Source organism: Thamnophis sirtalis, unplaced genomic scaffold (assembly GCF_051295495.1).
Source record: "Thamnophis sirtalis isolate CommonGarterSnake01/CBP01778 unplaced genomic scaffold, rThaSir2_p1.2 scaffold_12, whole genome shotgun sequence".
Lineage (NCBI taxonomy): Eukaryota > Metazoa > Chordata > Lepidosauria > Squamata > Natricidae > Thamnophis > Thamnophis sirtalis.
The window spans coordinates 630,514-653,477 of record NW_028261392.1 but is presented as its reverse complement, the minus strand read 5'-3'; the positions used below and the strand labels follow the sequence as shown (position 1 = coordinate 653,477).

General features: G+C 49.9%; 1 protein-coding gene across 1 annotated transcript; it reads right to left on the bottom strand.

The window, feature by feature from the left end:
- Positions 1 to 671: 671 nt before the first annotated feature.
- NELFA (negative elongation factor complex member A) lies at positions 672 to 22,902 on the bottom strand. The gene is made up of 11 exons (XM_087726713.1): positions 22,635 to 22,902; positions 14,999 to 15,170; positions 12,768 to 12,929; positions 12,186 to 12,275; positions 10,741 to 10,871; positions 8,641 to 8,710; positions 7,664 to 7,752; positions 7,118 to 7,229; positions 5,936 to 6,210; positions 4,982 to 5,081; positions 672 to 3,918 (listed from the first exon to the last, which is right to left on the bottom strand). Exons 1-11 carry the CDS (start codon positions 22,842 to 22,844, stop codon positions 3,734 to 3,736), a joined length of 1,596 nt encoding a protein of 531 aa, XP_087582839.1. The 5' UTR covers positions 22,845 to 22,902; the 3' UTR covers positions 672 to 3,733.
- Between the last annotated feature and the right edge of the window lie 62 nt (positions 22,903 to 22,964).

The window sequence follows — 22,964 nt, the reverse complement described above, 5'->3', positions numbered from 1 at the left end:
CCCATTGGATGATAATGGAGTTAATCCTTTCATGACTGCTGTCTCCACCTTCCCAGAGATTCAGTGTATCAGGTAAGCCAACGCCCAATCCCATTCAGTTCTGTTTTCAAGAGTTGTGCTGATGGGCAGGATGAGGGAATCCCAACTTCCTTTATAGAACCCTTTTTTTCCTCAAAGGAGGCTCTTCCTGCCTTCTTTAGGAGTGTTGCAAAGCTACGAACAGAAGTGATGCATTGTAGAGTACCACGTGTCATTGAGCAAGACAAACCCTTCAGCTAGGTCTCCTGATAGAAATTGCAGGAGAGCCCATGTTACGCCACAGTAGCTAAAACACCGGCGGCCTTTGGAGATTGCAAATTTTGTTTTAAAACAGCCTGAGCTTTCGTGAACTGCGTCCTGCTTCCTAAAGTGCCCAGAGGGGTCAGATGGATGGAAGACTTTAAATAGAACCGGGGGACAGAAAAGTCGTTCCCTCAATGCTGTACGTAAACGTTACACCCCTGGAATCGCCAGCAGTCTCTTGGCAGCTCTGGGCTCTTCCGTTCATTCAGCTGGAAGAGGGCCTAGAGAGAAGGAGCCTTTAGTTAGCACATCACTTGAGCTGGTGCTCTTGGCCCGGGTCAAGGATGCTAAAAAACGCCACCACCACTGGGGAAAGGAGAAGAAAAATGTACTTAGAAAAATCTGAACTTTATTACCGATATTATGCCGAAAATAACGTATTCAAGGACACGAGGTTTTGCATTTACATCTGTACAAAAAACAAAATAGATAGAAAACATCTGGCCTGCTCTATTAGATAGGCAACATTTTAGAAAACAACATTGCTTGTTAAAAAGGTACCAGAATCCCAAGGTCTCGGGGCTCAATTCCTACCTTGCCTTTTCTCTTCCATTGGTGGCTTGGGGGGGGGGACAGCTATTGGGGGGGCAGAGTGAGGAAAACCCCAAGGCTGCCAAGGACTTTTGGGGGGCCCTTTTGCTAACTGGTGGGGCAGGAGGGATGCTGCACGCTTGTTTCAACAATAACTCCAGCTTGCCTGATGCTCGTTGGATACTACAAATAATCTTACATCTAGAATTAGACTCTAAAACATCTCCCCCACCCCCACGGGGAAAAAGATCAGAGCCGCGGATAGGACTGGCCATTTGTCTTTTTCTGTCGGAATCAGCACCGAGTTCCTTCTAAGCCAAGCAGGACAACTGAAGGGCCTGGTTGTTCTGAGCAGTTCCATTCCACGTGAGTGGGCGCCTTCGGTGTCTCTCGATCCCAGCCCATCCCGTGTCCCTTTCCGGCCTCCTTTGGCAAGGCTTCTTCCTAGCCACTTCCGGGCAGCCAGACCTTAACCTACAAAGGCCGGGCACAGCACGACCAGGGATGCGAGAAATCGGGCATCCTGGACAGAGGCATCCCTCCACCTCAATGGACAGCATCGGTACTTGCCAGACCAAACCGGATTTTTAAAAACGGGAGGATGATTTCCCAAGAGCTTAGCAGAGACAAGGATCTAAGAAGGAGGTCCCTCAGGACACCTATAGGATACTTTCTAGGTTGCTCCATCAGGCGTTTCACTCCGCCATTCCTTGCACGGACTCTGAATGAAGAAGGCTTCTAACTCAAGGAAGAGCTCTGGCGGGGGGGGGGGACAGGGCAAGCTTTTCTCCCCCCACAGCCCCCCCACCCCAAGGCAAAGCAGATATGCCAGCTTCACACAAGCCATCTTCCTATTTTGAATCCACCCGAGGGAATTCCACCACGGAGGGACCGCATGGCCGCCATTCTGTAGTCAAAGCCCGGCCCCATTCTGCCCTCTTCAGATCTCACAGCTATGACACCAGCTGGACTCCTCCCACTCCGGCTAAATACTGGAGGGGAGGGGATTACACCGCCCCTATTTAAGAGCAGAACCACGAACACCTGCTGGTTGGCAGGTCTTCACAAGGATTCTACAGAAAAACTGCAGTCTATCTTCAAACCAGGTTTCTGGATAAAAGATGAATTGTAACGTACTCCAGAGATGGCCCCGATGGCCCAACAAAAAGTGAATCATGCCTTTGCGTCTGAACTCCCTAGGGGACATCACGCTGCACGCCAGCAGAAAGGTGGGAGTGGGCTTCCAACGAACACGGCCTCTTAAAATAATCTGAACAAGCCACGTTGATACTGCATAAAACTGACATAAATTTGGTAAAACGAGTCCCGTTGTTCCAAATGCTGCTTCCAGGTTCAAGTATGGCTGAAATGTTAAATCAAAGGAAGTTGCAGAAGAACCTCGTGAAACCTCCGTCAGGCTTTCCCCGATTCTGGTTGGCCCGCTGGGCAGAATTGAGAAACAAACCCACCATTCAGGTGGGCTAAAGGCAAACCCGAAAGGCTGCCCATCTCCCCTCTTTCTAGCTTCAGATACTCCCGAGGGGGCATTGCCTTTCCAGCTGCCCTTTGGCCAAGCCTTCGTTCTTCTTCTCCCAGCTCAACCAGCTTCTTCCCTTGACCTTCAAGACTATCTCCTACCATCTACCTACCATTCCAGTGACCAGAGAGAAATCCCTTATTCTTAAAACTCTTCCTCTGCATAAATGATTAAACTCTTTGAGCTGCCCGTTCTTGGACTTCAAAGGCTTACAGAGGCCAGAATTAAAGAGGCCAGAAACTAAGAAAACCGTTCTAAGTGGCCCTCAGCTGTGGTGAAGGGAGGGGGCAGGAGGGGGGGGACCTTTGCAATAATAATGTCCCTGCAAGCCACGTCACTCCTGGAGTTCCCCTGCAGCCCTGCCTGATGAACCATCTCAGATCCTCCTTCAGTAACGGTGCCGCACAGCAGGGAAGGAGGAGGAGGAGGCCTAATTATTGTTTGGACTTGCTTGCTTGCTTCTTCTGACATCCACCAACCTCACTCTTTAGCAAAGGCCGCTCGGTCACCCATCCTGCAAGGGAACCCTTGGGAGGTCTTGGAATTAGCTACCTCAGCCTGAAGCCCCCGAGTTCAAAGTCTTGGGATTTAACCATTTTGAAGAGCATTGGAAGCCGATGTCACTCATTCAACTTCAACGCCAGGGAAACTAACTCACACTGCGCCACTGAGATTGTAAGCTTTTTTTTGGGGGGGGGTCGCCCTTTTTTACGTGTCCGTCTTAAAAGGCAACCCCCTTATGTGACTAACGCACGCACATACACTCAGGGGGCTGGCTGTTCTCAAGGGAAGGAAGGTTTATTATTTGTGCAATCTTGAGCAGCAGAAGAAAGAGGGGAAAATCATCCTACGGGGTCTTCATGGTGCCTCAGAAGGAGGGCCGCCCAAAAGGACGAAGGCTACTTGCAGTCAGCTACAAAAGGGGGGGGGGGAGAAACGGCCAAACTGGCAGGGCCTATTTTTAACAAGAGCACCGAGAAAGCCAACCGAGTGAGGTCCCTGCCATGAAATCGGCCTGGTGAAGAGGATTCCCCCCTCTTGGTCCTTTCTCAGGGCAGGCAAATCAAAAGCCCCTTTCCTGCCAAAGTGCTGGAAGCCGTGAGTCACCGCATCCTTCCACAATCCTTCCTACGACAGAGAGCCCTGCGCCGCTCTGGCCTCCGGCCTTCCTACTTTGGCCAAGCGTAGCACATGGGACATGGGAGGCTGGCTACAAGGAGTCCTACGTGGGGGGAATGTCGTTCTGCTCGAGGTGACACACGACGTACAAGCTGGCTTTATTCTAGGATCTATTTGGTCTACGTCTCCCCGTCACGGAATCCTTTAGGAAACGTTTGTCATGGGCTTGGACTTCGTCAGGCGGCTCCACTCGCCGGTGGCATAGTTCATCTCAAAGATCGTGTCCACCAGCATGGTGGTGCTTCCGGTGCCATCGGCGTTCGGCAGGACCTCCGTGTGCTCACTTAGCTTGATCTGGATGACGTCGCCCTGCTCTTGACAGGGGTTTTCTGAGGAGGAGAAATCAGAGGTTCCAAAATCAGACCCCTCGGAGGAACCGAGTGACGCCAGAAACACCATTTAGGAGAAGAGCTAAATCCTAGGGAAGAAGATCCTTCCCTGCTGGGGGAACCAGCATCCTTCGGCTGCTCCACGTTCCTTCCTGCGAGGGCAGCCTTGGGAGGACAAATCGCCCTTCAATGAAAGCAGCCTAACCTTCCCAGCTACTTTGCTTAAGCTAAGTGTGCACAGCGGTCATTACGTGGCCTCTGTGGACACCACACACTGAGTGAAAGGAAGCCTTCTTAACTGCTACGTTCCGATCCTTTGGCTGAAAAAATTCTGGGAACTAAACTGTTTCCTCAGCAATATTTGTTTAGTGGAACTCCAGGAGAAGACAGGTTGACTGCTTGCGTTTCAATAGAAGGCGGCCTTGCCTTAAAAATGCTCTATAATAAATTGATTTATAAAACAACTACACTTTTTCCTATCTAGACCTTTATCTAAATGTTATACAAAAAGACCACTAAATATTATTTTAGAGTATCCTTACTCCAAATCAATCAAATTACTTAGCAGCTACTGGGCAGTGCCTGGGCTTCAGAGTTTAGTGACCTGTTTAGCGACAGGCAGCCATTGGCACCACAAAACATGGCTTCCACAGCACACTGAGAGGCAGCACATAAGAGGCACCGAAGGCGAGGAGAACCCAAAAAATTATCGGTATCAGAAGACGAACTGCTGCGCTGTGCCACACTCCTGCTCTCAACAACCTCAGCCATGAAGTCTGCCTGCCACTGAGATACACAAACATCCTATCAAAGTCAAGCCTGAGGCTTAATATAAACCTATACTGCCCAAAAGCAGGCTCAACACCAATCTCCCCCTCCCCACCCCCCACCCCACCAGAAGAACCCAGTGACAACTCAAGACGCTCAGATAGAGACCCCACCGGAACCCCAAAGGCATCAAGGCAACCAATCAGAGACCAGCACTCCAAAAATGACCCACATTTTGCCTCTTCCAGGATTCGCTTAGCCATCCCTTGGGGAGGAACATTACCCATGTACCCACCTCTGGATCCCGCCATGAATCCCAGGATGAGCATCTTCTCGGGCCTTGTAACTTTGTTCGCCATCTGGAAGATTTCATGGGCTGCACACAGTTGCTCCTTCTGCAATGAGTTTCAAGAACATCTTCCATTGAAAACAGGAGGAGGAGAACCTGTTTGCACAGGGATCCCACCATCTTCACCGTTTCTCTCTCATGCCCCCCTCCCCCTGCCCATTTTTTCCTGTGAATTGGAAAATCTTAATACTTTTCGTCCCCTGGAGGCACATCTGAGGACCCTGGACAACTAGCGATGTAGCAACATCAGATAATAAAAGGCACCAACATTTAAATGAGGTTTGTTATTCATAAGCCTTAACTCTGTTACAGATTTGCTATGTGGCCCAAGACCATTCCTCTTCTCTCCGCATGGCCCAGGCGAGCCGAAAGGTTGGACCACCACCCTCTGACCGAAAGTGACCGCGCACAGCTGCTTCCCCTCAATAAATCCCTCAACTGGAGGGGAGGACGAGCAGTGGCTACCTTGCCCGACAGACACGGCCCCCTTCATCCGCTGGCTCTTTTAAAGAACAGAACAAAGCCTACGAACAGGCCTGTGACACGAAAAATTATTGATTGCTTTCCTTGCTTCATTAAATGTATTTGCCACCCCTCTCCCTACCCAGAGCAACTGGGTGGCTTAGTAATGCTGCCATGCATGAAAAAAATAGAAACCCCCCACAAGCCCTGCTAGGCCCACAAATTCTGCCACTCTGGCTGCACGAATCCTCCGCGATTGTATTAGGGTCAGACCTAAACCATGAAACCCCCGCCCCAAAGAGCTGCAAGCAGAAGGGAGACGCGCCCGGCCTGGCCTTTTTCCTCTGGGGAAACCAAGTGAGCCCCGGGTGCCTCTCCTTCCTTCCTTCCTTAAGCCCCAAGCGCGGCTGGAGGGGGGCTTCTTCACTAGATGCTTACTGTGAGTGAGAGACCCTTCTTGGCAGGGGCGTCCTGAGGAGCGGCTGGTGGTCCCTGCATTGCCAGAGAGGTCACGGGAAGAGACACCGGGGACTCAGCGGTTGGGGCTGCCCCTGCTGCCGTTGCTGCCGCGGTGGTAGCAGTCAGGTTCAAGTGACTATTGTACATGGGCATCCGTTGCTTAAACTGAGCCACCGGGAGAGCCGGCGGGGCGGCGGCGGCGGCGGTCGAAGCAGCTGGTTCCTTAGCTTGCAGGGGGTCCCAGATGGAGCCAGCTGGATGTCAGGACAAACAGGCTGTGAGAGTAGAAGGGCTCATTAAGGCATACCTGTCGTATCCCCTCCCTGCTCCTGTTCTCCTCCTCCTCCTCCTCCTTCTTCTAGCGAACTTCGTAGAGCGACGTTACACGTTCGCTTCTCATGCAGCACAAATTCCTTTAAAAAGCGTCCCACGTGGGTCGTTTTTCCTTAATCTGAATTCTTGTGGCAACCCCCGGCCGGGGCTGTTTTCGGCACAGAATTCTAAGCTGCAAACAGCTGTGTGGAACTAAGAACACATCTACAGGAGAATCACCGACACGCATTCAGGCTTCTATGCTGAGGTTGCAAGAGAGAACCCTCCCGGCAAGCACCAAGGAGACGCAGGAGGAATGGAGCCCAGGAAGATCATTTCACAACGGTGACATATCCCCAGAGAAGTCAGGCAATAGCACTAGCAACAGCCCTTAGACTTATACACCGCTTCACAGTGCTTTTACAGCCCTCTCTGAGCGGTTTACAGAGTCAGCCTCTTGCCCCCAAGAATCTGGGTCCCCCATTTTACCCACCTCGGAAGGATGGAAGGCTGAGTCAACCTTGAGCCTGGTGAGATTTGAACTGCCAAATTGCAGGCAGCAGAAGGAGCCTGCAGTACCGCACTCTAACCACTGTGCCCCCCACAGCTCCTGGCTGCAAACGGTAACTCAAGAGTCTCTGCCTCTTTCACCTTCTCCAGGTTCTGCTTCTTCCTCAAATGTTATTTTCATTGTTATCAGAACTTTTTGCTTTGGGACAGGACGTTCTTCAAAGAGAGCGGCCTTCCCACGGTCTCTAAGCCAAATTCTGCAATCCCTTCATGCCACCTAAACCATCCCCCCAGATGCTGGAGACACAATTGGGGGCGGGGGGGGGGGTTGTCACTGACCTGGCTGTGGGTCAGAGCCTGGGACATAAGAGGAGGACGGCACCGCGCTGGGCGCTGCAGGCAGGTAACTGGTAGAAGCGAGCGCCGGGTCGTTGTTCAGGGAAGCAAGTTTCTGCAAAAGGACCAGACACACACAGACACACAGAGAACCCTATTTCAGAGTGGGAAAACAGCACTTGCGCTACGTTTCCTCCATGCGCCTGTTCAAAGTGACTAGACTAAGATTAAAAAGCCATCACGATGACACCGGCCGGCATCAAACTGGTAAACCGGTTGTCATTTAAAACCGTACAAGGAAGAACCCCATCCAGCAAAAAAGTCAGACTTAAAAGCAGTGAAAACCTAAAAAAGGAAAGCCCCAAATATGTCTTGGGAAATATCCTGAAGCCGTTACTTCTGTTACCTGAGCCTCTCTCCGCCAACAGGCCAGGGAAGGAATCCCCAGCGTTTCAGAGAGGAAGCCCTGGCCGCTCGCAGGCCGCCTGGCCTTACACCCTTGCTCCATCAGTTGGGGCCCAAGATACACCTTCCCCCTGAAAGCCGTACCTGGGTTGAGACGAGCCCAGCCGCGTAATCCGGGGTAGCGTTTTCTACGACCGTCTCCTCCTTTGCCTGCTTGGCCACCACGTCTGTATCTACGGGAGGAAGGGAAGAGGCCGGATCATCATTCCGCTGCTTCAGTGTTTCTCAACCTTGTCAACTTGAAGATGTCCGGACTTCAACTCCCAGAATTCCCCAGCCAGCGAATGCTGGCTGGGGAATTCTGGGAGTTGAAGTCCGGACATCTTCAAGTTGACAAGGTTGAGAAACACTGTCCTAACCACTGCTGGGAGATGCTGGGAGTTGAAGTCCGGACATCTTCAAGTTGCCAAGGTTGAGAAACACTGCGCTGCTTCAAGGGGTCGCTCCGACTCCTTCCAAGCCCCGCAGAGGCTCCCTCGAGCAGCCTCTCCCCCGGCTTCCTTTCAACCCAAGCCAGAGTCAGAACATCAGGCGTGCAGGTCGTCTCAACTTACAACGGTCCCTTTAGCAACCGAGGTTACAACGGCGCTGGGAAAAGTGACTTATGACCATTTCCCACATTTATGACCACCGCAGCATCACCCCCGAGGCCACGTTATCTACCCTCGGATGCTTGAAAACCGACTCCTATTTATGACGGTCGCAGTGCCCCGGGGTCACGTGATCCCCTTTGCGACCTTCTGACAAGACAAGCCCAGGGAGAAGCCGGATGTGTTTAATGGCCATATGACTAACAAAACTCCCGTGATTCACTTAACAACTGTGGCCAGAAAGGATGTAACATCCAGGCTGTCTATATGGCAGCCTCTATTTGGCAGCCTTTTATGCTCTGCCTTCCTGATGGGATCCTTCCATTCTCCACTCACCTGAAGCGGGGGCCGTGGGAGAAGCCGCTCCCTGTTTCTGGGGCTCCCCACAAGCAGCTCCCCCCCCCGTCTCCATGATTCTCCCCACCCCACCCCTCCCGCAGCCGATCCAGGAGAAGGGGCAGTTCAACGCACCTAAAGTCTTCCTTCTTCTTTTCGCCTCCCGCCCAGAATCCACGGCCTTCAGCTCCTTGATGTCTAGGTACTACAAATACAAGAAGGGAAGGTTCACTCTCTCCTCTGTGGCACAGCCGGAGGATTTTGCCAAGCAGCTTCTCCGTGGGCCCTTTGATCAGCTCTTCCACACCTGGCTAAAAGTTACAAAGCTGGGGAGACTTTTAGTCCCCGCATTCCTGCTCCCCTTTACTGCACAACAGCCACAAATGTTTCTGTGTGGCCAGAAACAGCTCATCAGTGTATGAAACAACTTCTTCCCCTCCTAAAGTTTTTTCCCAGTCTGCAAAAGCTGCCAGACAAGGCCCACACCTTCTGTTTGGAGGGCTTATTTTTATCCTCACCCGTGTAACCATAGCATCTTGCTCCTGGATTTCAGCACGGTCTCCTCAGGGAGTCTTGGGGACGAGGCACACCAAAAGTGCACACTATTCTCTAACTTACAAAATGCAGCAAGGCTGGGAAACCTGTTTTATGAATTGTATCCGTCTCAAAATGACACAGACAAAAGTGATTTTAGCAAGCAGGAATGTAGAAGCCCCAAAACAAAAGGCTAGCGGCATGTGGGATTTGTTCCCTCTATACTAACACTACAGGAGTCCCAATTCCTCGTGAAAAGTGTTACTTTTCTTGCATGAAGCACTTCAGATATAAAGGCTCCTCTTACTGTCAGGGTCTGGATGGGAACGAACAAGCTTGCACTCAATCCCGACAAGACCGAATGGCTACTGATGTTCCCTCCCAAAGACTGGCTAATGATTCCATCTCTCAGTCTGGGGGGTGAAATTATACGCCCCTCAGAGAGGGTTCGCAATTTGGGAGTCCTCCTGGATCCACAGCTCACTTTAGATCACCAGTTATCGGCTGTGACCAGGGGGACCTTTGCCCAGGTTCGCCTGGTGCACCAATTGCGACCCTATCTGGACCGGGAGGCACTTCAGATAGTCACTCACGCCCTCGTGACCTCAAGACTGGACTACTGTAATGCGCTCTACATGGGGCTGCCCTTGAAGAGTGTTCGAAGACTTCAGCTAGTCCAGAATGCAGCCGTGCGAGCGATTGTGGGTGCACCTAGGTACACCCACGTTACACCTATCCTCCGCGAGCTGCACTGCCTGCCCACTGGTCTCCGGACTCGCTTCAAGGTGCTAGTTATTACTTATAAAGCCCTACATGGCATTGGACCTGGGTACCTGAAAGACCGCCTCCTGCCGATTACCTCCCATAGACCGATCAGATCGCACAGGTTAGGTCTCCTCCGGGTTCCATCTGCCAGCCAATGCCGGCTGGCGACCCCCCCGGGGGAGGGCCTTCTCTGTTGCTGCTCCAGCCCTCTGGAACGAGCTCCCCGTGGAGATCCGGACCCTTACTACCCTCCCGGCCTTCCGTAAAGCTACTAAGTCCTGGCTGTTCCGACAGGCTGGGGGCTGTTAAAGCACCCAGCCCCGTCTTAATTGTGACTGTTGTGGATTTTAAAATTGTTTGTATTGTCTTATTTATTCCCTCCCCTGTTTATTGTGAGCCGCCTGGAGTCCTTCGGGAGTGGGTGGCATACAAAACCAATAAACCAAACCTAACCTAACCTAACTTACTTTTAGGGGTGCTTCTTCAATGATCTCCCCTTTCTAACGTAAACATGTTTGCATGGAAATTCTGAACTGCACCAGCGGCCATTCAGACAGATTACGAAAGAACTCTACCACCACATTATGAGGCACAAGGGAGCTCCAGTGAAATGCCAAATTACATTGAGGGCAGGCCTTGTGCTTGGAATGACCGAAGGGAGAAGCTTCTAAAACTGCAAACCAGAACATTACTAGGTGTTTGTGATGAGAAGCAGCACAGGGTCCAAGGGAGGTCACTGGCCTGTGAGGAGGAGGGGGGAGGAGGAGGAGGAGGAGGAGGAGGAGGAGGGGAGGAGAGGAGGAGGAGGAGGAGGAGGAGGAGGAGGAGGAGAAGAAGAAGAAGAAGAAGAAGAAGAAGAAGAAGAAGAAGAAGAAGAAGAAGAAGAAGAAGAAGAAGAAGAAGAAGAAGAAGAAGAAGAAGAAAACGTGCAGGTACCTTGACGCCTCTCTCCTTGCACAGAGGCACTTTGGAGGAGAGGATGGGGGTCCGGTTCCCTGTGGGGCTGAAGACGATGGGGGCGGTGGGGTTCCTGAAGGGCGCTTGCTTTGGTATTCCTTTGAGCGGAGCTGCAGATAGAGAGGGGGGGGGGAGTTAAGGCAGGCCACCTTCCTGGCCATTTCCAGTGAAGAAGAGTATCAAAATCTTTGAAATATTACCGGCTCTGTGTTCGAACCCCCTCCATGCCCTGGGAGCTCTCGTTTTTAAGATTCAACTAAAACGTTACAGCAAAAAACCCCAGATTGTCCTGAAACATCTGTGAAGGTCAGAAGGCGCATGATGGCCTCTCTGAAGCCAGACCCCCCCCCCAAGGGTCACAGACCTCCCATCGATCCTCCTAGGCCGCTCAGGTGAGCCTGGGAATAAAAGGCCACGTCGGACAGAAGAGGCTTCAGATACCAAATCGAGGGGCTTCCAGGAAACTTCCTTCTGCCTCAAGAACTCTGCCATGAGGAAGATCCTGACCCGGGGAGCTCTCGTCTCTTCCAAGGGGCCTCCGGGGAGGCCAGAGGAGAGGCCATCATACAAGAACTTCCTCCTGCAGGGACCCCAGGATTGGGGATCCTTCCAGTTATCCTTTCTTGTAAGGAGAAGCCATGACGACGATGGCCACCATCCATCTTACGCTGACTGCCAGACTCCTGACATCTGCTGTCCTATGCAATCCAGATGACGGCAAAAAGAAACTTCTGGAAGGACAGCAACAGAGGGCAAAGTGCACAGAGGCTCTGCCCCGATGGAGAGGTTTTACTCTGACCGGTAAGAAGCTGCCAAACTTCCTCCAGGACAGATCTGGCATCACATGTAAAAATGTTTACTCCACAAGTAATCAGGCAAGAGGCTCTTTCTTCTTCTGACCGGCTCTGAATTAAGGCTCCCCAAAATGTACTTTTTGAGCCCCGTTGCTGCTTGTGGAAGAGAGCGGCCCCCTTTAGGAGGAGGAGGAGAGGTGAGATGCAAGGCCCCCGTTTCCTTCCTTGGGGAACCTTGCTTGGAAACCTCCCATCCCTGGGACCGCTTGGGACAGAAGACGCTGGCAGCCACGGGCGCCTTATAGAGCCCAAGACAGCCGTCTTCCCTTTGGGTGGCAGGTGCACCCTCAACGGCAACAGAGAAGGACATTTCCAGTCCCAAAGCGGGACTCTCCCACAACCATCGGTGCTCAGCGTTGCTTGTCTTTCACCCAAAAGCAAGTTTGAGCTGGAAAACTCAATGAGGGCCCCGACTTTCTCTCTCCAGAGAGCATTTTCTCCACCAACCTTAAAGCCCATCAATCTACTGCCTTCCTTATATCCACCCAGGGATGGAACCAATTGGCAACTGTACTGCCAATTTATCTTAAGGCTCAAAGCGATTGCGTATAAAATGAGGGAAAAACCTACTTGTTGTGTCAATCTTCTTAACCAATCCTCTTCCTTTGGCATGGAAAGCTACTCCAGCCGTCTTCTTCAGCTGTTGCGCAGTTTCAGCAGCTAAAGAAATTATATAAATCTATTTAGCATCCAACTTTAAAAGAAAGAAAATCACACACATTAATTTCAAAGAAAGCTTTTAATGCAGTAATTAACTTGACTCTATCCAAAAAGAAGATAATCTAAAGCACTTCCTTTTTTTTCACACAGGGAGGTGGGTGGGTCTTTTTAATGGAACAGAACAGGACAGAAGAGAACAGACTACTTTCTAGGACAGTCAGATGCAAATAAGGAAGAACTTTTTTACTTAAGAAGTTTTGTAAAAGAAATCAAACATTTGTAGAGGTTTTATTTTGTCACTCAGACATGAAAAAGCCTATTTCTTGCTCAAACCTCCTCTCTGCTGCATTGGGGTCCCTGCCCTCCGTCATAAATCACTTCTTTTAGTTGTGTTTAGTAGAATTGTGTTAAGTCGAGCTGTTCCGTGCCTGCTTCTCCTCTACTCCTGGGAGAAGAGCCACCGGGCGCAGGGGGTGGGGGGCGCTTACTTACACTTCTGCAGGAGCTCCGCTCGCAGAGTGGCACTTTTGGGCTTCCGCTTCAACTGGAAGTGCTTGACGGGAGGCGTGAAGGGTCCGGCCAAGGTGGTCAAGGCGTTTTTGTTTAAGTACTGGCATTCCAAAGGCAACATGGCTGAGGATTCACAATCGCTCACTAGATGAAAATACAGAATTCGCAAGGAGTTCAGTTTTCTCAAGTGTCAAACAGGAAGAGCAGCCACTGAGCATGAGACAGGTAGGGGAAAGCATGGCGGGGGCCACTGGGGCGACCGTTAGAAGAGAGAGGGGCCCTGCACCTCCATGGGGAGGGGCCACAATCCTCTGACCCCCCTTTCCCTCCAGAGAGCCTCGGGGCTCCAAACCCTGCAAAGAAATCAAGAGGTTTTCTTCTGCTTCACTTATTCAGAGGCTCCAGATATTCTTGGGTGCCTTTTCCTGTGTTTTAATCCTGCATTTCTATCCTCTTTGTTGCATGGAGTGTTTTCGCCTTATTGAGCTACAGGAGACGAAGCAACTGGGAAAGTACCTCAAGAGATGGGGACCAAAAAAGAAAACAATCCAAAGGAGACCAAGCCTGAGCCAAGTCAGTGCCAAAGAGCCTTTTCCTTGTTATGGACTCCTGACCACTGGGGGCTCTGGCCAGGTGGGCCAGGCCAGACACCAGCAGGCTCAGCAGAGGATTCGGGAGTGGGGGCTGCTCATAAGGAAGCAGGGGGGGTCGTCAGTGGTAGGAGTTCCACCACTTTGGGCCTTTTGGGGGGTGGGGGAGAAGGAGGGGAAGCTACTCTGAGCTGATAGTAACTCAGGTCAACCACATGATACAAAGAGCAGCGCAGCCCCTGCTGCAAAGGTGAATACAGAGTTATTATTTATATGTACTGACAAATTCAAGGTAAGGAAACAACTCCTAGATCAGACACCCTTCCAATTAGTATTCCACGTTACCTTCAACTCAGTGTTGACACCTGGCAACTGCCTGGACAAACCCCTGCCCTTTCTCTGGAAGGATATCCACTGCCTCCCTCCCGGGGGCTGAGAGAAAGGGACTGGCCCAAGGTCACTCGGCTGACTTTAGGCGGCAGGCAGGACAAAGGCACCCAGCCTGTTTCCTTAACCACAAGACCGAGTTGGCTACGAATTAAAACCAGCCCAGCTGTATGTTATATACAAACACAGAGCATCACACGTGTGCAATTCCATCAGACGTTTCTAAAGCCGTGCAGGGCTACACACAGAATGCAACAGATCACACAAAGCTAAAGCCGTCTGAGTATTTTCATTCATTCTAGTTTGCACCAATCGTGCCTCCTTGCACCCAAAAACCAAGAAGAGTCACACACACACCCCAGATGTTCTTTTAGGCACAGGAAAAGCTCCAGCTATTTGTACATCCCCCCCCCCCCCGAACAGACTGATACAGGGAAGCAATTTTAAAGAGAGGCCCCCGTTCCCCAGCCCTGCTTGCCAAATGTAAGAGAAGAAGAGGCGCAACGTTGAGGTGTCCAGAGAAGCCCCCCTTTCCTTCTGCCAAGTGTCCCCGAGTCCCTTTGCACAGATACTGGCAAACCTTTACCACTAGAGAGTACCTGGCACCCGGCCACCATAGACACACTGCCCTTGGCACATCCTTTTTTGTCACCGGATCCTAAACAGGGTCGCCGAGAGGGAGAAACGCTTTCCCTTCCACTCAAGCCATTCTTGTGCCAGTTCTGCAATCCCCTCGTGGCGCGTGCCCTGGGCATCCTGCCAGTCTCCTGCTTACTCACTTCCTGGTTCCAAACAGGTTCTCTGGCATCCCATCCATCCATTGCTCCGGAGGCCGCTGGAGAAGACGGCTGAACTGGGGAAACCTGTTTGCCTCCGCTCTCTAGTAATCCACCAAAGGCCGACCAGGGAGGGCCAGGCTGGGAAAGCAGCTTTCGGGAAGGACCCCCAAAGCTGCCCCCTTTGATCACAGCGCTGGAGGGAGGCAGCTTCATCCACAGGGGGCCATTCAGGCAGCGGAGGGAATCAGCCAGAGATCAGAGGCCGCCTGCTTCTGTGGTTTCTCTCACTACACAGGGGGGGCTCTGTGGAACAAGCCCGATCTGTTCCCAAGCTATTTGCAAATGATACACTGGGTGTTTCACCTTTGGCTAATAATACACAGACATTCCCTCCCAAACTAGCTTCTTCCGTGCAACGTCAAAGCTACGGTTTGGGTGGAAAGAGGAAGACGGTTACCTTTTTCACGCAGTTCTCCTAAGATATCCTGAACATTGGGGTTCTGCTCTTCCAGATCAAGGTTAAGGGAGCCAATATCTGGAAAGGATTTCAAAATATCAGCCACCATCAACACCCAGGGGTCTGGATCCAAAGTAGCCAGCTGGATAATTTCGGTCAGGGCGCCTTTCATCTAGTAAGAAAGAAAGAAAAATTAAGAGTGGAACGCTCAAAATCAGTTGGAACTTTTTTTCTGTAGCTCTTCAGGACAGACTCATCCCTTCATCTCACAATGAATGATGAACCAGGCTGTGCCGAGACCCAGGAGCAGAGCTGGGCTTTTCATCCCAACACCGGCTCCACTCCGTTCTCACCCTCCATGCAATGAACAGCCAGCAAGCGGAGGGGGGGGGGACGGGACACACAACTCCTCTGCAGCAGCACCCCAATAAAGCTTCTTATCTGACAGAATCGCCAACGTTTTCAACATATGACTGAATTACTGAAACAGCTGCTTTATAAGAGAGCTGCAACCTTATTTCCAAAGTAATAAACAAAACAAAGCTGCATAAAATCCATGAAACTATTTTGAGTCCTCCTTGTCTGGCCTGCAGGACTCCAGAATCCTAACTAGACTGGCCTTTCATTGTTGGAACCTCCTTTTTGAGAACCCAAGAATTGAATCTGGGAGATTTATCAGTGAATTATGCTCTTTATCTACCTACCGTCAAACATGATGCAAAGGCTGTGAGAAGCCAAGAGCATCTATTTGTTCAAAGAACAGACATTGGTTTTTGCAGCTGGTAGAAACTGCCATCTGCAAGTTTCCCCATCAACGGAAAAGTATCAGATTAGATATGAAAGTTGTGAAAAGAACTGTGCTGCAGTCCATCATTAGCTTTATCATAACAATTCATGAAAATGAAATTTAGCTTTTTATAGTTGGCATGTTTTGGCAGGAACCAAGAAAATTCATCTCAGAGAGAAGCATCAACTGGACTTCATCAAACTCTTAACTCAGGCAAGTCAAGGAGATAAAAGTAATCCAAATTCTTAGGCTTCTTCCTACATAAATGTTTTTATGGTGTAATTATTATTAGGTTTAGCTACCTGCCAAATGTCATTTTATGCCCTCATTTCGTTCTGGTGTTGATTTTTCCCCAATTCATATGGATAAATACATATTCAGCATCTGTTTAATCTATCCTTTCAAACAAGTTTTAAGTTTTCTTTAACTGCCTTCCTCCTCTTCTCGCAAGTGAGCCACCATGGTAATCAAAACTATCTTTTCTTTTTTAACTGAGGATGAAGCAACCTTCGAGGCACAAATTAAAAGGCTGCTTTTCCCAAACAACCGAAGGTGAAACCGTTTACATGCTTTCTCCACTTTGGCTATAAATGCAGATGACAATTATGTCACAATGCAAAGAAGGAAAATGTAAACGAAGTCCAGTTGAGAATAGAGAGTTCATGAATTCTAAAATATTTTACATATTCGGCAACCCCACAATCCAATATTTCAATTTCTGCTCTTATAGCAGTCCAATTGTCTTTCACAATGAAATAATTTGAAAAGGAAAGTATTCTTATTTACTGTACAGCATGGCATAATCAATAAATTTATACAATTGCCATGTATTATTATTTTCCAATTTGCAGTTGCAGTTAAGATTATTCAATTATTTCCACTCCCATTGCCCAAAATTTGCAGAAAAAAAAATACAGTATGTTGCGCCTGAATTTTAAATGTCTCTGGAGATTCTCAACCATCCAGGTCATGGTTGTCCCAAAGGTGTTTTTCCAAAAGGTAACTTGGCTTTCTGGGTTTTTTTCCCCTTTGAAAACATTTCACTTCTCATCCCAGAAGCTTCTTCGGTTCTATTCAACTCTTCAGTTCTCTTCATTGAGAACTAAAGAAGCTTCTGGGATGAGAAGCGAATTGTTTTCAAAGGAGGGGAAAAAACTGAAGAAAGTCCAGTTGCCTTTTGGAAAAGCACATTTGGGACTCCTGAATTTTAGTTACTATATTAAGAAACCATTCACACAATTTGAATATATGATGAATATGCATCCTCTCCCAATCTGATTTCAAAGTTCTAAAATTCAAAGTATTGGCTGCCAACCAAATAAGATTAGTCTACAATTTGATTTATCTGATTCATAGCACGCCTGTCCATGACTCTGGGAAGCTTTCCTCCATAGGAGACATAAAAAAACAAGTCACACAAATAATACAGAACGCGTAGCAGCCGAGCATCCTGAAATGGCCATCCCCAAAGCCAAGGGGCGGCCGGGGGGGGGGGGGAGGCTGCATCACACTTCCGTGGTCTGGCAGAAACCCAAGTTTTTAGGGCCTTGCAAAAGAGCGGCAGATCCGGAGCTGACCTAATCACAGATGGAATTCTGTTATTAGAATGCCCTGCAGGCAAGATTTAAGCAGGCTGGTTGGGAATTCTGGACCTTCTATTGAAAGGTATCCGGAATGCAACACATGGGTCTTTGGAGTGGATGAGAGTGAGAAGGCCTCCTGAAGGAGTTCAGTTTATATTCTGATGAAATGGGGGTGATATACATTATATACAACTAGAGTACATTTCACCACCCAGCTGGGTAACATCATCAGAAAGACGGGAGCGTGAGGTTTGCTCCTTGTAGCTTGTTCTGCCAGTATCAGTGGGAGTATGGTTTTCTCCTTGTTAGTTCCTTGATTAGGGTGTTGTTTTCTGATGTTAATCCCTGCTTATCTGGCTGCTGGCTGCTGGAGAGGATGTATTCTGGTCCTTACTTCGTTTTTAATCGGTTATTTTGAAGAGTATATAAATGTAGCTTATATTTACATGTGCCTGTTGATGGTGATTTGTTTGAGTGCCAGACTTCCAGAAATTCTCTAGTGTTTTTGGATTTTATTTGGTCTAGAATGCTCCCCGTCCCCATGATGAAACTTTGGTGAAATTTGTCTTCATCCTGTGCAATTAAGAGCTTTTTATCCTATCTTCTGACTGCTGGTTGGTGTACATGGATGCACTCTGCTAATCTTAAGCCTGCCTGACCTACTTAGCCCTGTTACAGTCTTTGCACTTACGTTGTAGGTGACTTTTTTTCTTTCCCCTTGGCCCCGTGGCTCTTTTGGCTTACTTAAGATGTTTTGGAGAACTTTAGTAGTTGGCTTGCATGTGTCATTCTAATAAGGTCTTTTGGCCATTTCTGAATTATTATTATTATTATTTTTATGTGTAGCATTATCCTTTTCACAATCTGTTGTAACAGGTTATGCTGCAGTGGGTTGAATGGCACTTTTTGATGACGTTGCATATCCATTTTGTTGGAAGTTGTATAGATACCTTTTCCTTTTTCTGGCATTCTGGATTGCTGCAACGCCTTTGAGCTCGTCTGGACAATGTTCTTACCCAACACCTGTTGAGGGAAGCTGGGGTGTTACTTTGGTAATGGAGCACTTGGTTACTGGGAGTTTTGAAACATTTCTAATTTGCTGTTGCTGCTTCTGGTGCTGAAGATATCCAGGAAAGGTAGTATGTTGTTGTTTTCTTCTTTCCTTGTGAATGTTATTCTTCGAAGATGTTGTCGTTTCATGTGTCCCCTCTACTTATTCCTTTTTTTACGATGATGAAGGTGTCACCTACATAACGGATCCATACTGTTGGTTACATTTGTGGGAGTGCCATAGTTTCTAGACCAACATTTATCAACCTTGGCAACTTTAAGAGGCCCAAACGTCAACTCCTAGAATTCTTGCCAAGTTCCGCTAAGTATTTACTACTCCGATGGGGACACTTTCATCCTTCCTGGGATCATCCTACACTCCTGGACCAACAGCTGATACCCTGCTTTCCTAGGAGATCTCTCTTCCCCTTCTTTAATGAGCCTTCCTCTGTACTCTTGAAAACTGGCTTGCAGCCTTTCCCCTGGTTCTTCAGCCAAGGGAGACAAGATTTCAAGCGTAAAGTATGTACAAAGCATACTTAAGGGGGAAGGTATACGGTACTCAATCCTATACAGGTCTACCTTAGGGTTCCAACCCTTAGCAGGGCACAAGGATGGTCTGGTCCGCCTTCTGCTAAACCTTCCCCCCACTCCTCTTGGCTCTTCTCTTTCCTCCTTCTGACCATAGGCTCCCACCTGCCTGGCCCCTTTCCAAGGAATGCCCTTTGAGCTGGCTTGTGCACTAGCCGACCAATCAGCTGTCCTTATACGCCCCTCCTGCTCCTCACACCTCAGCAAACATCTTCCCTGAGGAAAAGTCACACACTCCTGCTCATTCAAGCCCAACAGCCTTTCCCCAAAGCCAGGCGATCAGCTCCACAGCTCCTTCAAAAAATCTCCATGGTTCTATTCCTGCCCTGGTTTCCCTTCAAGCTAATTCCCTGGTCTCCTGTTCAGGACTGGCGGCTGAGATTCATCCAGGTTCTTTTAAGGACTAATAACTAATAATAATGCAACACAACAGCAGGAGCAAATCTGGCGCGGCAGAGTTATGGTCTTCCTTAAGCATGGAAGCCAACTCAGTGCACTTAGGTCTAAAGCAGAAAAGGTGCTTTTCTAGAAGTGGGAAGCATTTCTTGTTTTTATGCCTTGGTGGGTTTCCCCCCCCCCTCTAGCCCTGGGTCTACATTGCAGCTGGACAGAGAGGGGAAAATAGGAATTAAGGAGAGAGTGGGCAGGGCACTTGGACTTTGCTTCCCACAAATCTTTAACTCACATTTTCCTGGGACTGCAAGGCTCTCATGGGAGCCCAGAAAACTAGTGTTGTTTTTTGTTGTTTTTTAAAGATGTGTGTACTTGAGTGCTCTCTCAGCCTCCTCAAAGCCCCCTTTTTCTGCTTTGGATCCGAATAGCTGCACCCTCCTCACACAAGCAGTTTTAAAGCAAAATATGCACTTTCAGTGCGTTCCTGAACCAAACAGGGAGAGACGGACTCTCAACACTTGTAAGGCGACACCGGCTGTTTCCAAGCAACCTACAGGTGGAGGCCGAGTCGCCTCCCCAGGGCGTTGGAAGATGAGAACTGAGCTACCTTAATTCGCCCACCTGTAAAGGAAAGGACTCATTGGAACACTTTCATCTTTCCACTAATAAAAGTCCAAGCTCCGAAAATTTGGTTCCTTGTTTCCAGGCCAGGTTTCTGCCAGAAAAGTTGGACACAAAGTGCACCTGCTCATCTACAATTCATTATGTAGGAAAGAAACAAGTTATTCTCAACTTTTTTTTCAAGAATTCAGAACACTAGGTAAGAACTATTTATTCATCCAGGCCTTTTAACACAGTTTGATATTTATTCTACCTGCTTCTTAGTAGGGTAGAATGACTCACTGAATATTTATAGTCTACATTTCCTCTACAGAATTCAGGATGATAAACGCTGGAGGCTACAAACAGAATTCCCAGGCAAATGCTCCCTTCGTCAAGTGTTTCAAGGCCATCTAGACTAGCCTCCCCTAATCTATGCATCTCTATCAAGAGCAATACTGTAGGTAACCACCCCCATTTTCCCAAACCAGCATATGATCCTTCATGAAGACTGGAAGCATAGGAACTGTGATGCCAACAAATCCAAAGAGGAACCCTGTTAAGGAGGCAGTTTTGATCAACCTGTCCAAGGGAGGGAGGGAGGGAGGGAGGGATGCTGAAACAGGAGAAAGAAACAGACAACCTGGATTGCTAAGAAATGGTTTTTCTGGAATGCAAAGTCAAAGGCCATATGACTACCCAGACATGTACACATCACTTCTGTGCCAACAAGACCAAAGTTGTTTGCAAGCACAGGTGTGCGGTACTTATCTGGCCCTGTGGCAGGAAACATACTTTGTCTTGTTCCAGGCTGAGTAAACACTGAGGAGCGAGTTGCAGCCAGTGTACTTGTGCCAGGCAAACCCAAAGGCAGGTAGAAAGCTATTTGAGCAGACTCACACATACTTGGAAATACACAGAAAAGCGACATCACGCCTGCTACCCAGATGCAGCTAATCAGAAATCCAGTCCAGAGACGCAGCTGAGGGAGGCAGATAGGAGTGCTAGAAGGCCAATGCGGCATCAGTTCAAAACAGGGCAAGGCAGAGGGGCAAGCAGGACTGGTGAGAGTCCAGTCAACTGGCAGAGAGTTCCATATGTTGCTCTGGGTTGCAAAACTGAGAGCCAACGAGGAGAGCAGGAGGCAAACAATGCAGGAATAGAAGGCCAACATCAGAGAGTTCTTCCCAAGAGAGTGGTGATCTCTGGAGGCCACTCAAGTAGCCCAGCCAAAGGTTAGGGCCACTGAGGGCTTCGCTTCCTGAGGAATAAAGCAGGTCTCTTTTGTTTTGGTGTCTGAAGCTGCTGCCCCATCTTGGAAATGGGCATCCTGTCCGGCTCTGGCCTCTCACCACCCGAGTCCTTGCGATTCCATGGGGAGTTGATCTGCTACCTATGGCTCCTGAGCCAGGCAACCTGACGGATCACACCTCCACCTGCGGCCTCCAAGAAATCCTTGGGCCGGCATTGGCCCCCCGTCTGTAGCTGCCTGGCAGAGGGATTTATTTTTACGGCAGTCCCAGTGACAGGAAAACACTCATTCCGGTTTGGAAGATGTTACCGGAGCTGCACCAAGGTACAAGTTTTGCAGCCACCACTTCTGAACCCGTACACCTTGGGTGTCCTCTTCTCCTGAATTCTCAGCATCACAGTCTAACCTGGGGCGCTTCCTGGTGGTCTCCCCTCCACGGAGCCATGAGCTTCTCCAAAATCAAGGGAAAGAGCCAGGCGCTGCCGTTCCTCGGATGGTCCTGCTCCAAATTTCCTCCGCAAAGGAGATCACCCCACAAAAGGAGGAACAGCACAGAAGACGTCGATCCTCACCACCTTTCCTTGCACGAGACCCTGAAGCCCAGGGACCCCCAGATCTTCCACCGGCCACCCCCTTCACGAAGCCCCTGGCCCTTAAGATGACTCTGGAGGGGCTGAGGAACAGGCTGGACTACGAATAACCCCCCCCCCCCAATGGCCTTCGGATGGCCCCATCAACACTTGGGGGGCATCCACGTTTACGCAGGCGGTCCTTGACTTACGACCACAGGTGAGGCCAAAATGTTTCCGTTTCTAAGCAAGACCGTTATTAAGTTAACTGTGCCCCATTTTACGACCTTTCCCGCCACAGTTGTTAAGTGAATCAGCACAGTTGTTCAGTTAGTCACATTGGTTGTTAAGCAAATCCAGCTTTCTCCATTGACTTCGCTTGTCAGAAAGTCGCAAAAAGACTCTGGCCGTCATAAATAGGAGTCAGCCACCAAGTGTCCCAATTTTGATCACATGAGCCGTTTGGGGGGGGGGTTGCTACAACGGCCGTTAAGTTTGAAAATCGGTCATAATTCCCTTCTTCAGTGCCGTTCCAGTTTTGAACGGTCACTAAACGGACGGTTGTGTTTCGAGGGCTGCCAGTGGGATCTTGGCCTCAATCCCCACAAGGCCTCGGGGCAGGAGGGTCAGTCAGGCCGCTGCCCAACCGGGAAGGCTCGGCTGAGACCCCCCCAGCCCCTCCCCCCCGAGAGATCAGATCCTCCAACCGACACTCCCACACACACACACAGGAGCGCCCCCCCCCACGAGGCCAGGGCGGGGAGCCCCCCCACCCCCGAAAGAGAAATCGCCTCAGGAGGGGCGGCCTCACCTCGTCGACGGCGCGGCGGGGCAGGTGGAGGACGCCCAGGAGCAGCTTGAGCTTGACGGGCGAGGAGAGGCCGTGGAAGCAGAGGCGGATGTTGTCGATGACCGAGGCGGTGAGCAGCGAGGCGATGCTCGGGGGCGCCCACAGCTCGTCGGCTGAGCCCAGCTTGTTGTGCAGCCACAGGCCGGTGTCGCTCTCCCGCATCGACGCCATCTTGGGGCCCAGCCGAGGCGCGCGGCGGGCATTTCACGAGGACACCTAAGGGAGGGAGGGGGGAGGGGACGCCCAGCGAGGACCCGGCCCAAAGCGCGCCGTCCGTAAAGCAAGATGGCG

Coding starts and splice junctions, on each gene's coding strand:
- NELFA (XM_087726713.1), bottom strand. CDS start 22,844: ATGGCGTCGATGCGGGAGAGCGACACCGGCCTGTGGCTGCACAACAAG. Junction 12,930..14,998: donor AGGAGAACTGCGTGAAAAAG/GTAACCGTCTTC, acceptor ATTTTCATCTAG/TGAGCGATTGTGAATCCTCA. Junction 5,082..5,935: donor AGAAGGGTCTCTCACTCACA/GTAAGCATCTAG, acceptor AACTCATTGCAG/AAGGAGCAACTGTGTGCAGC.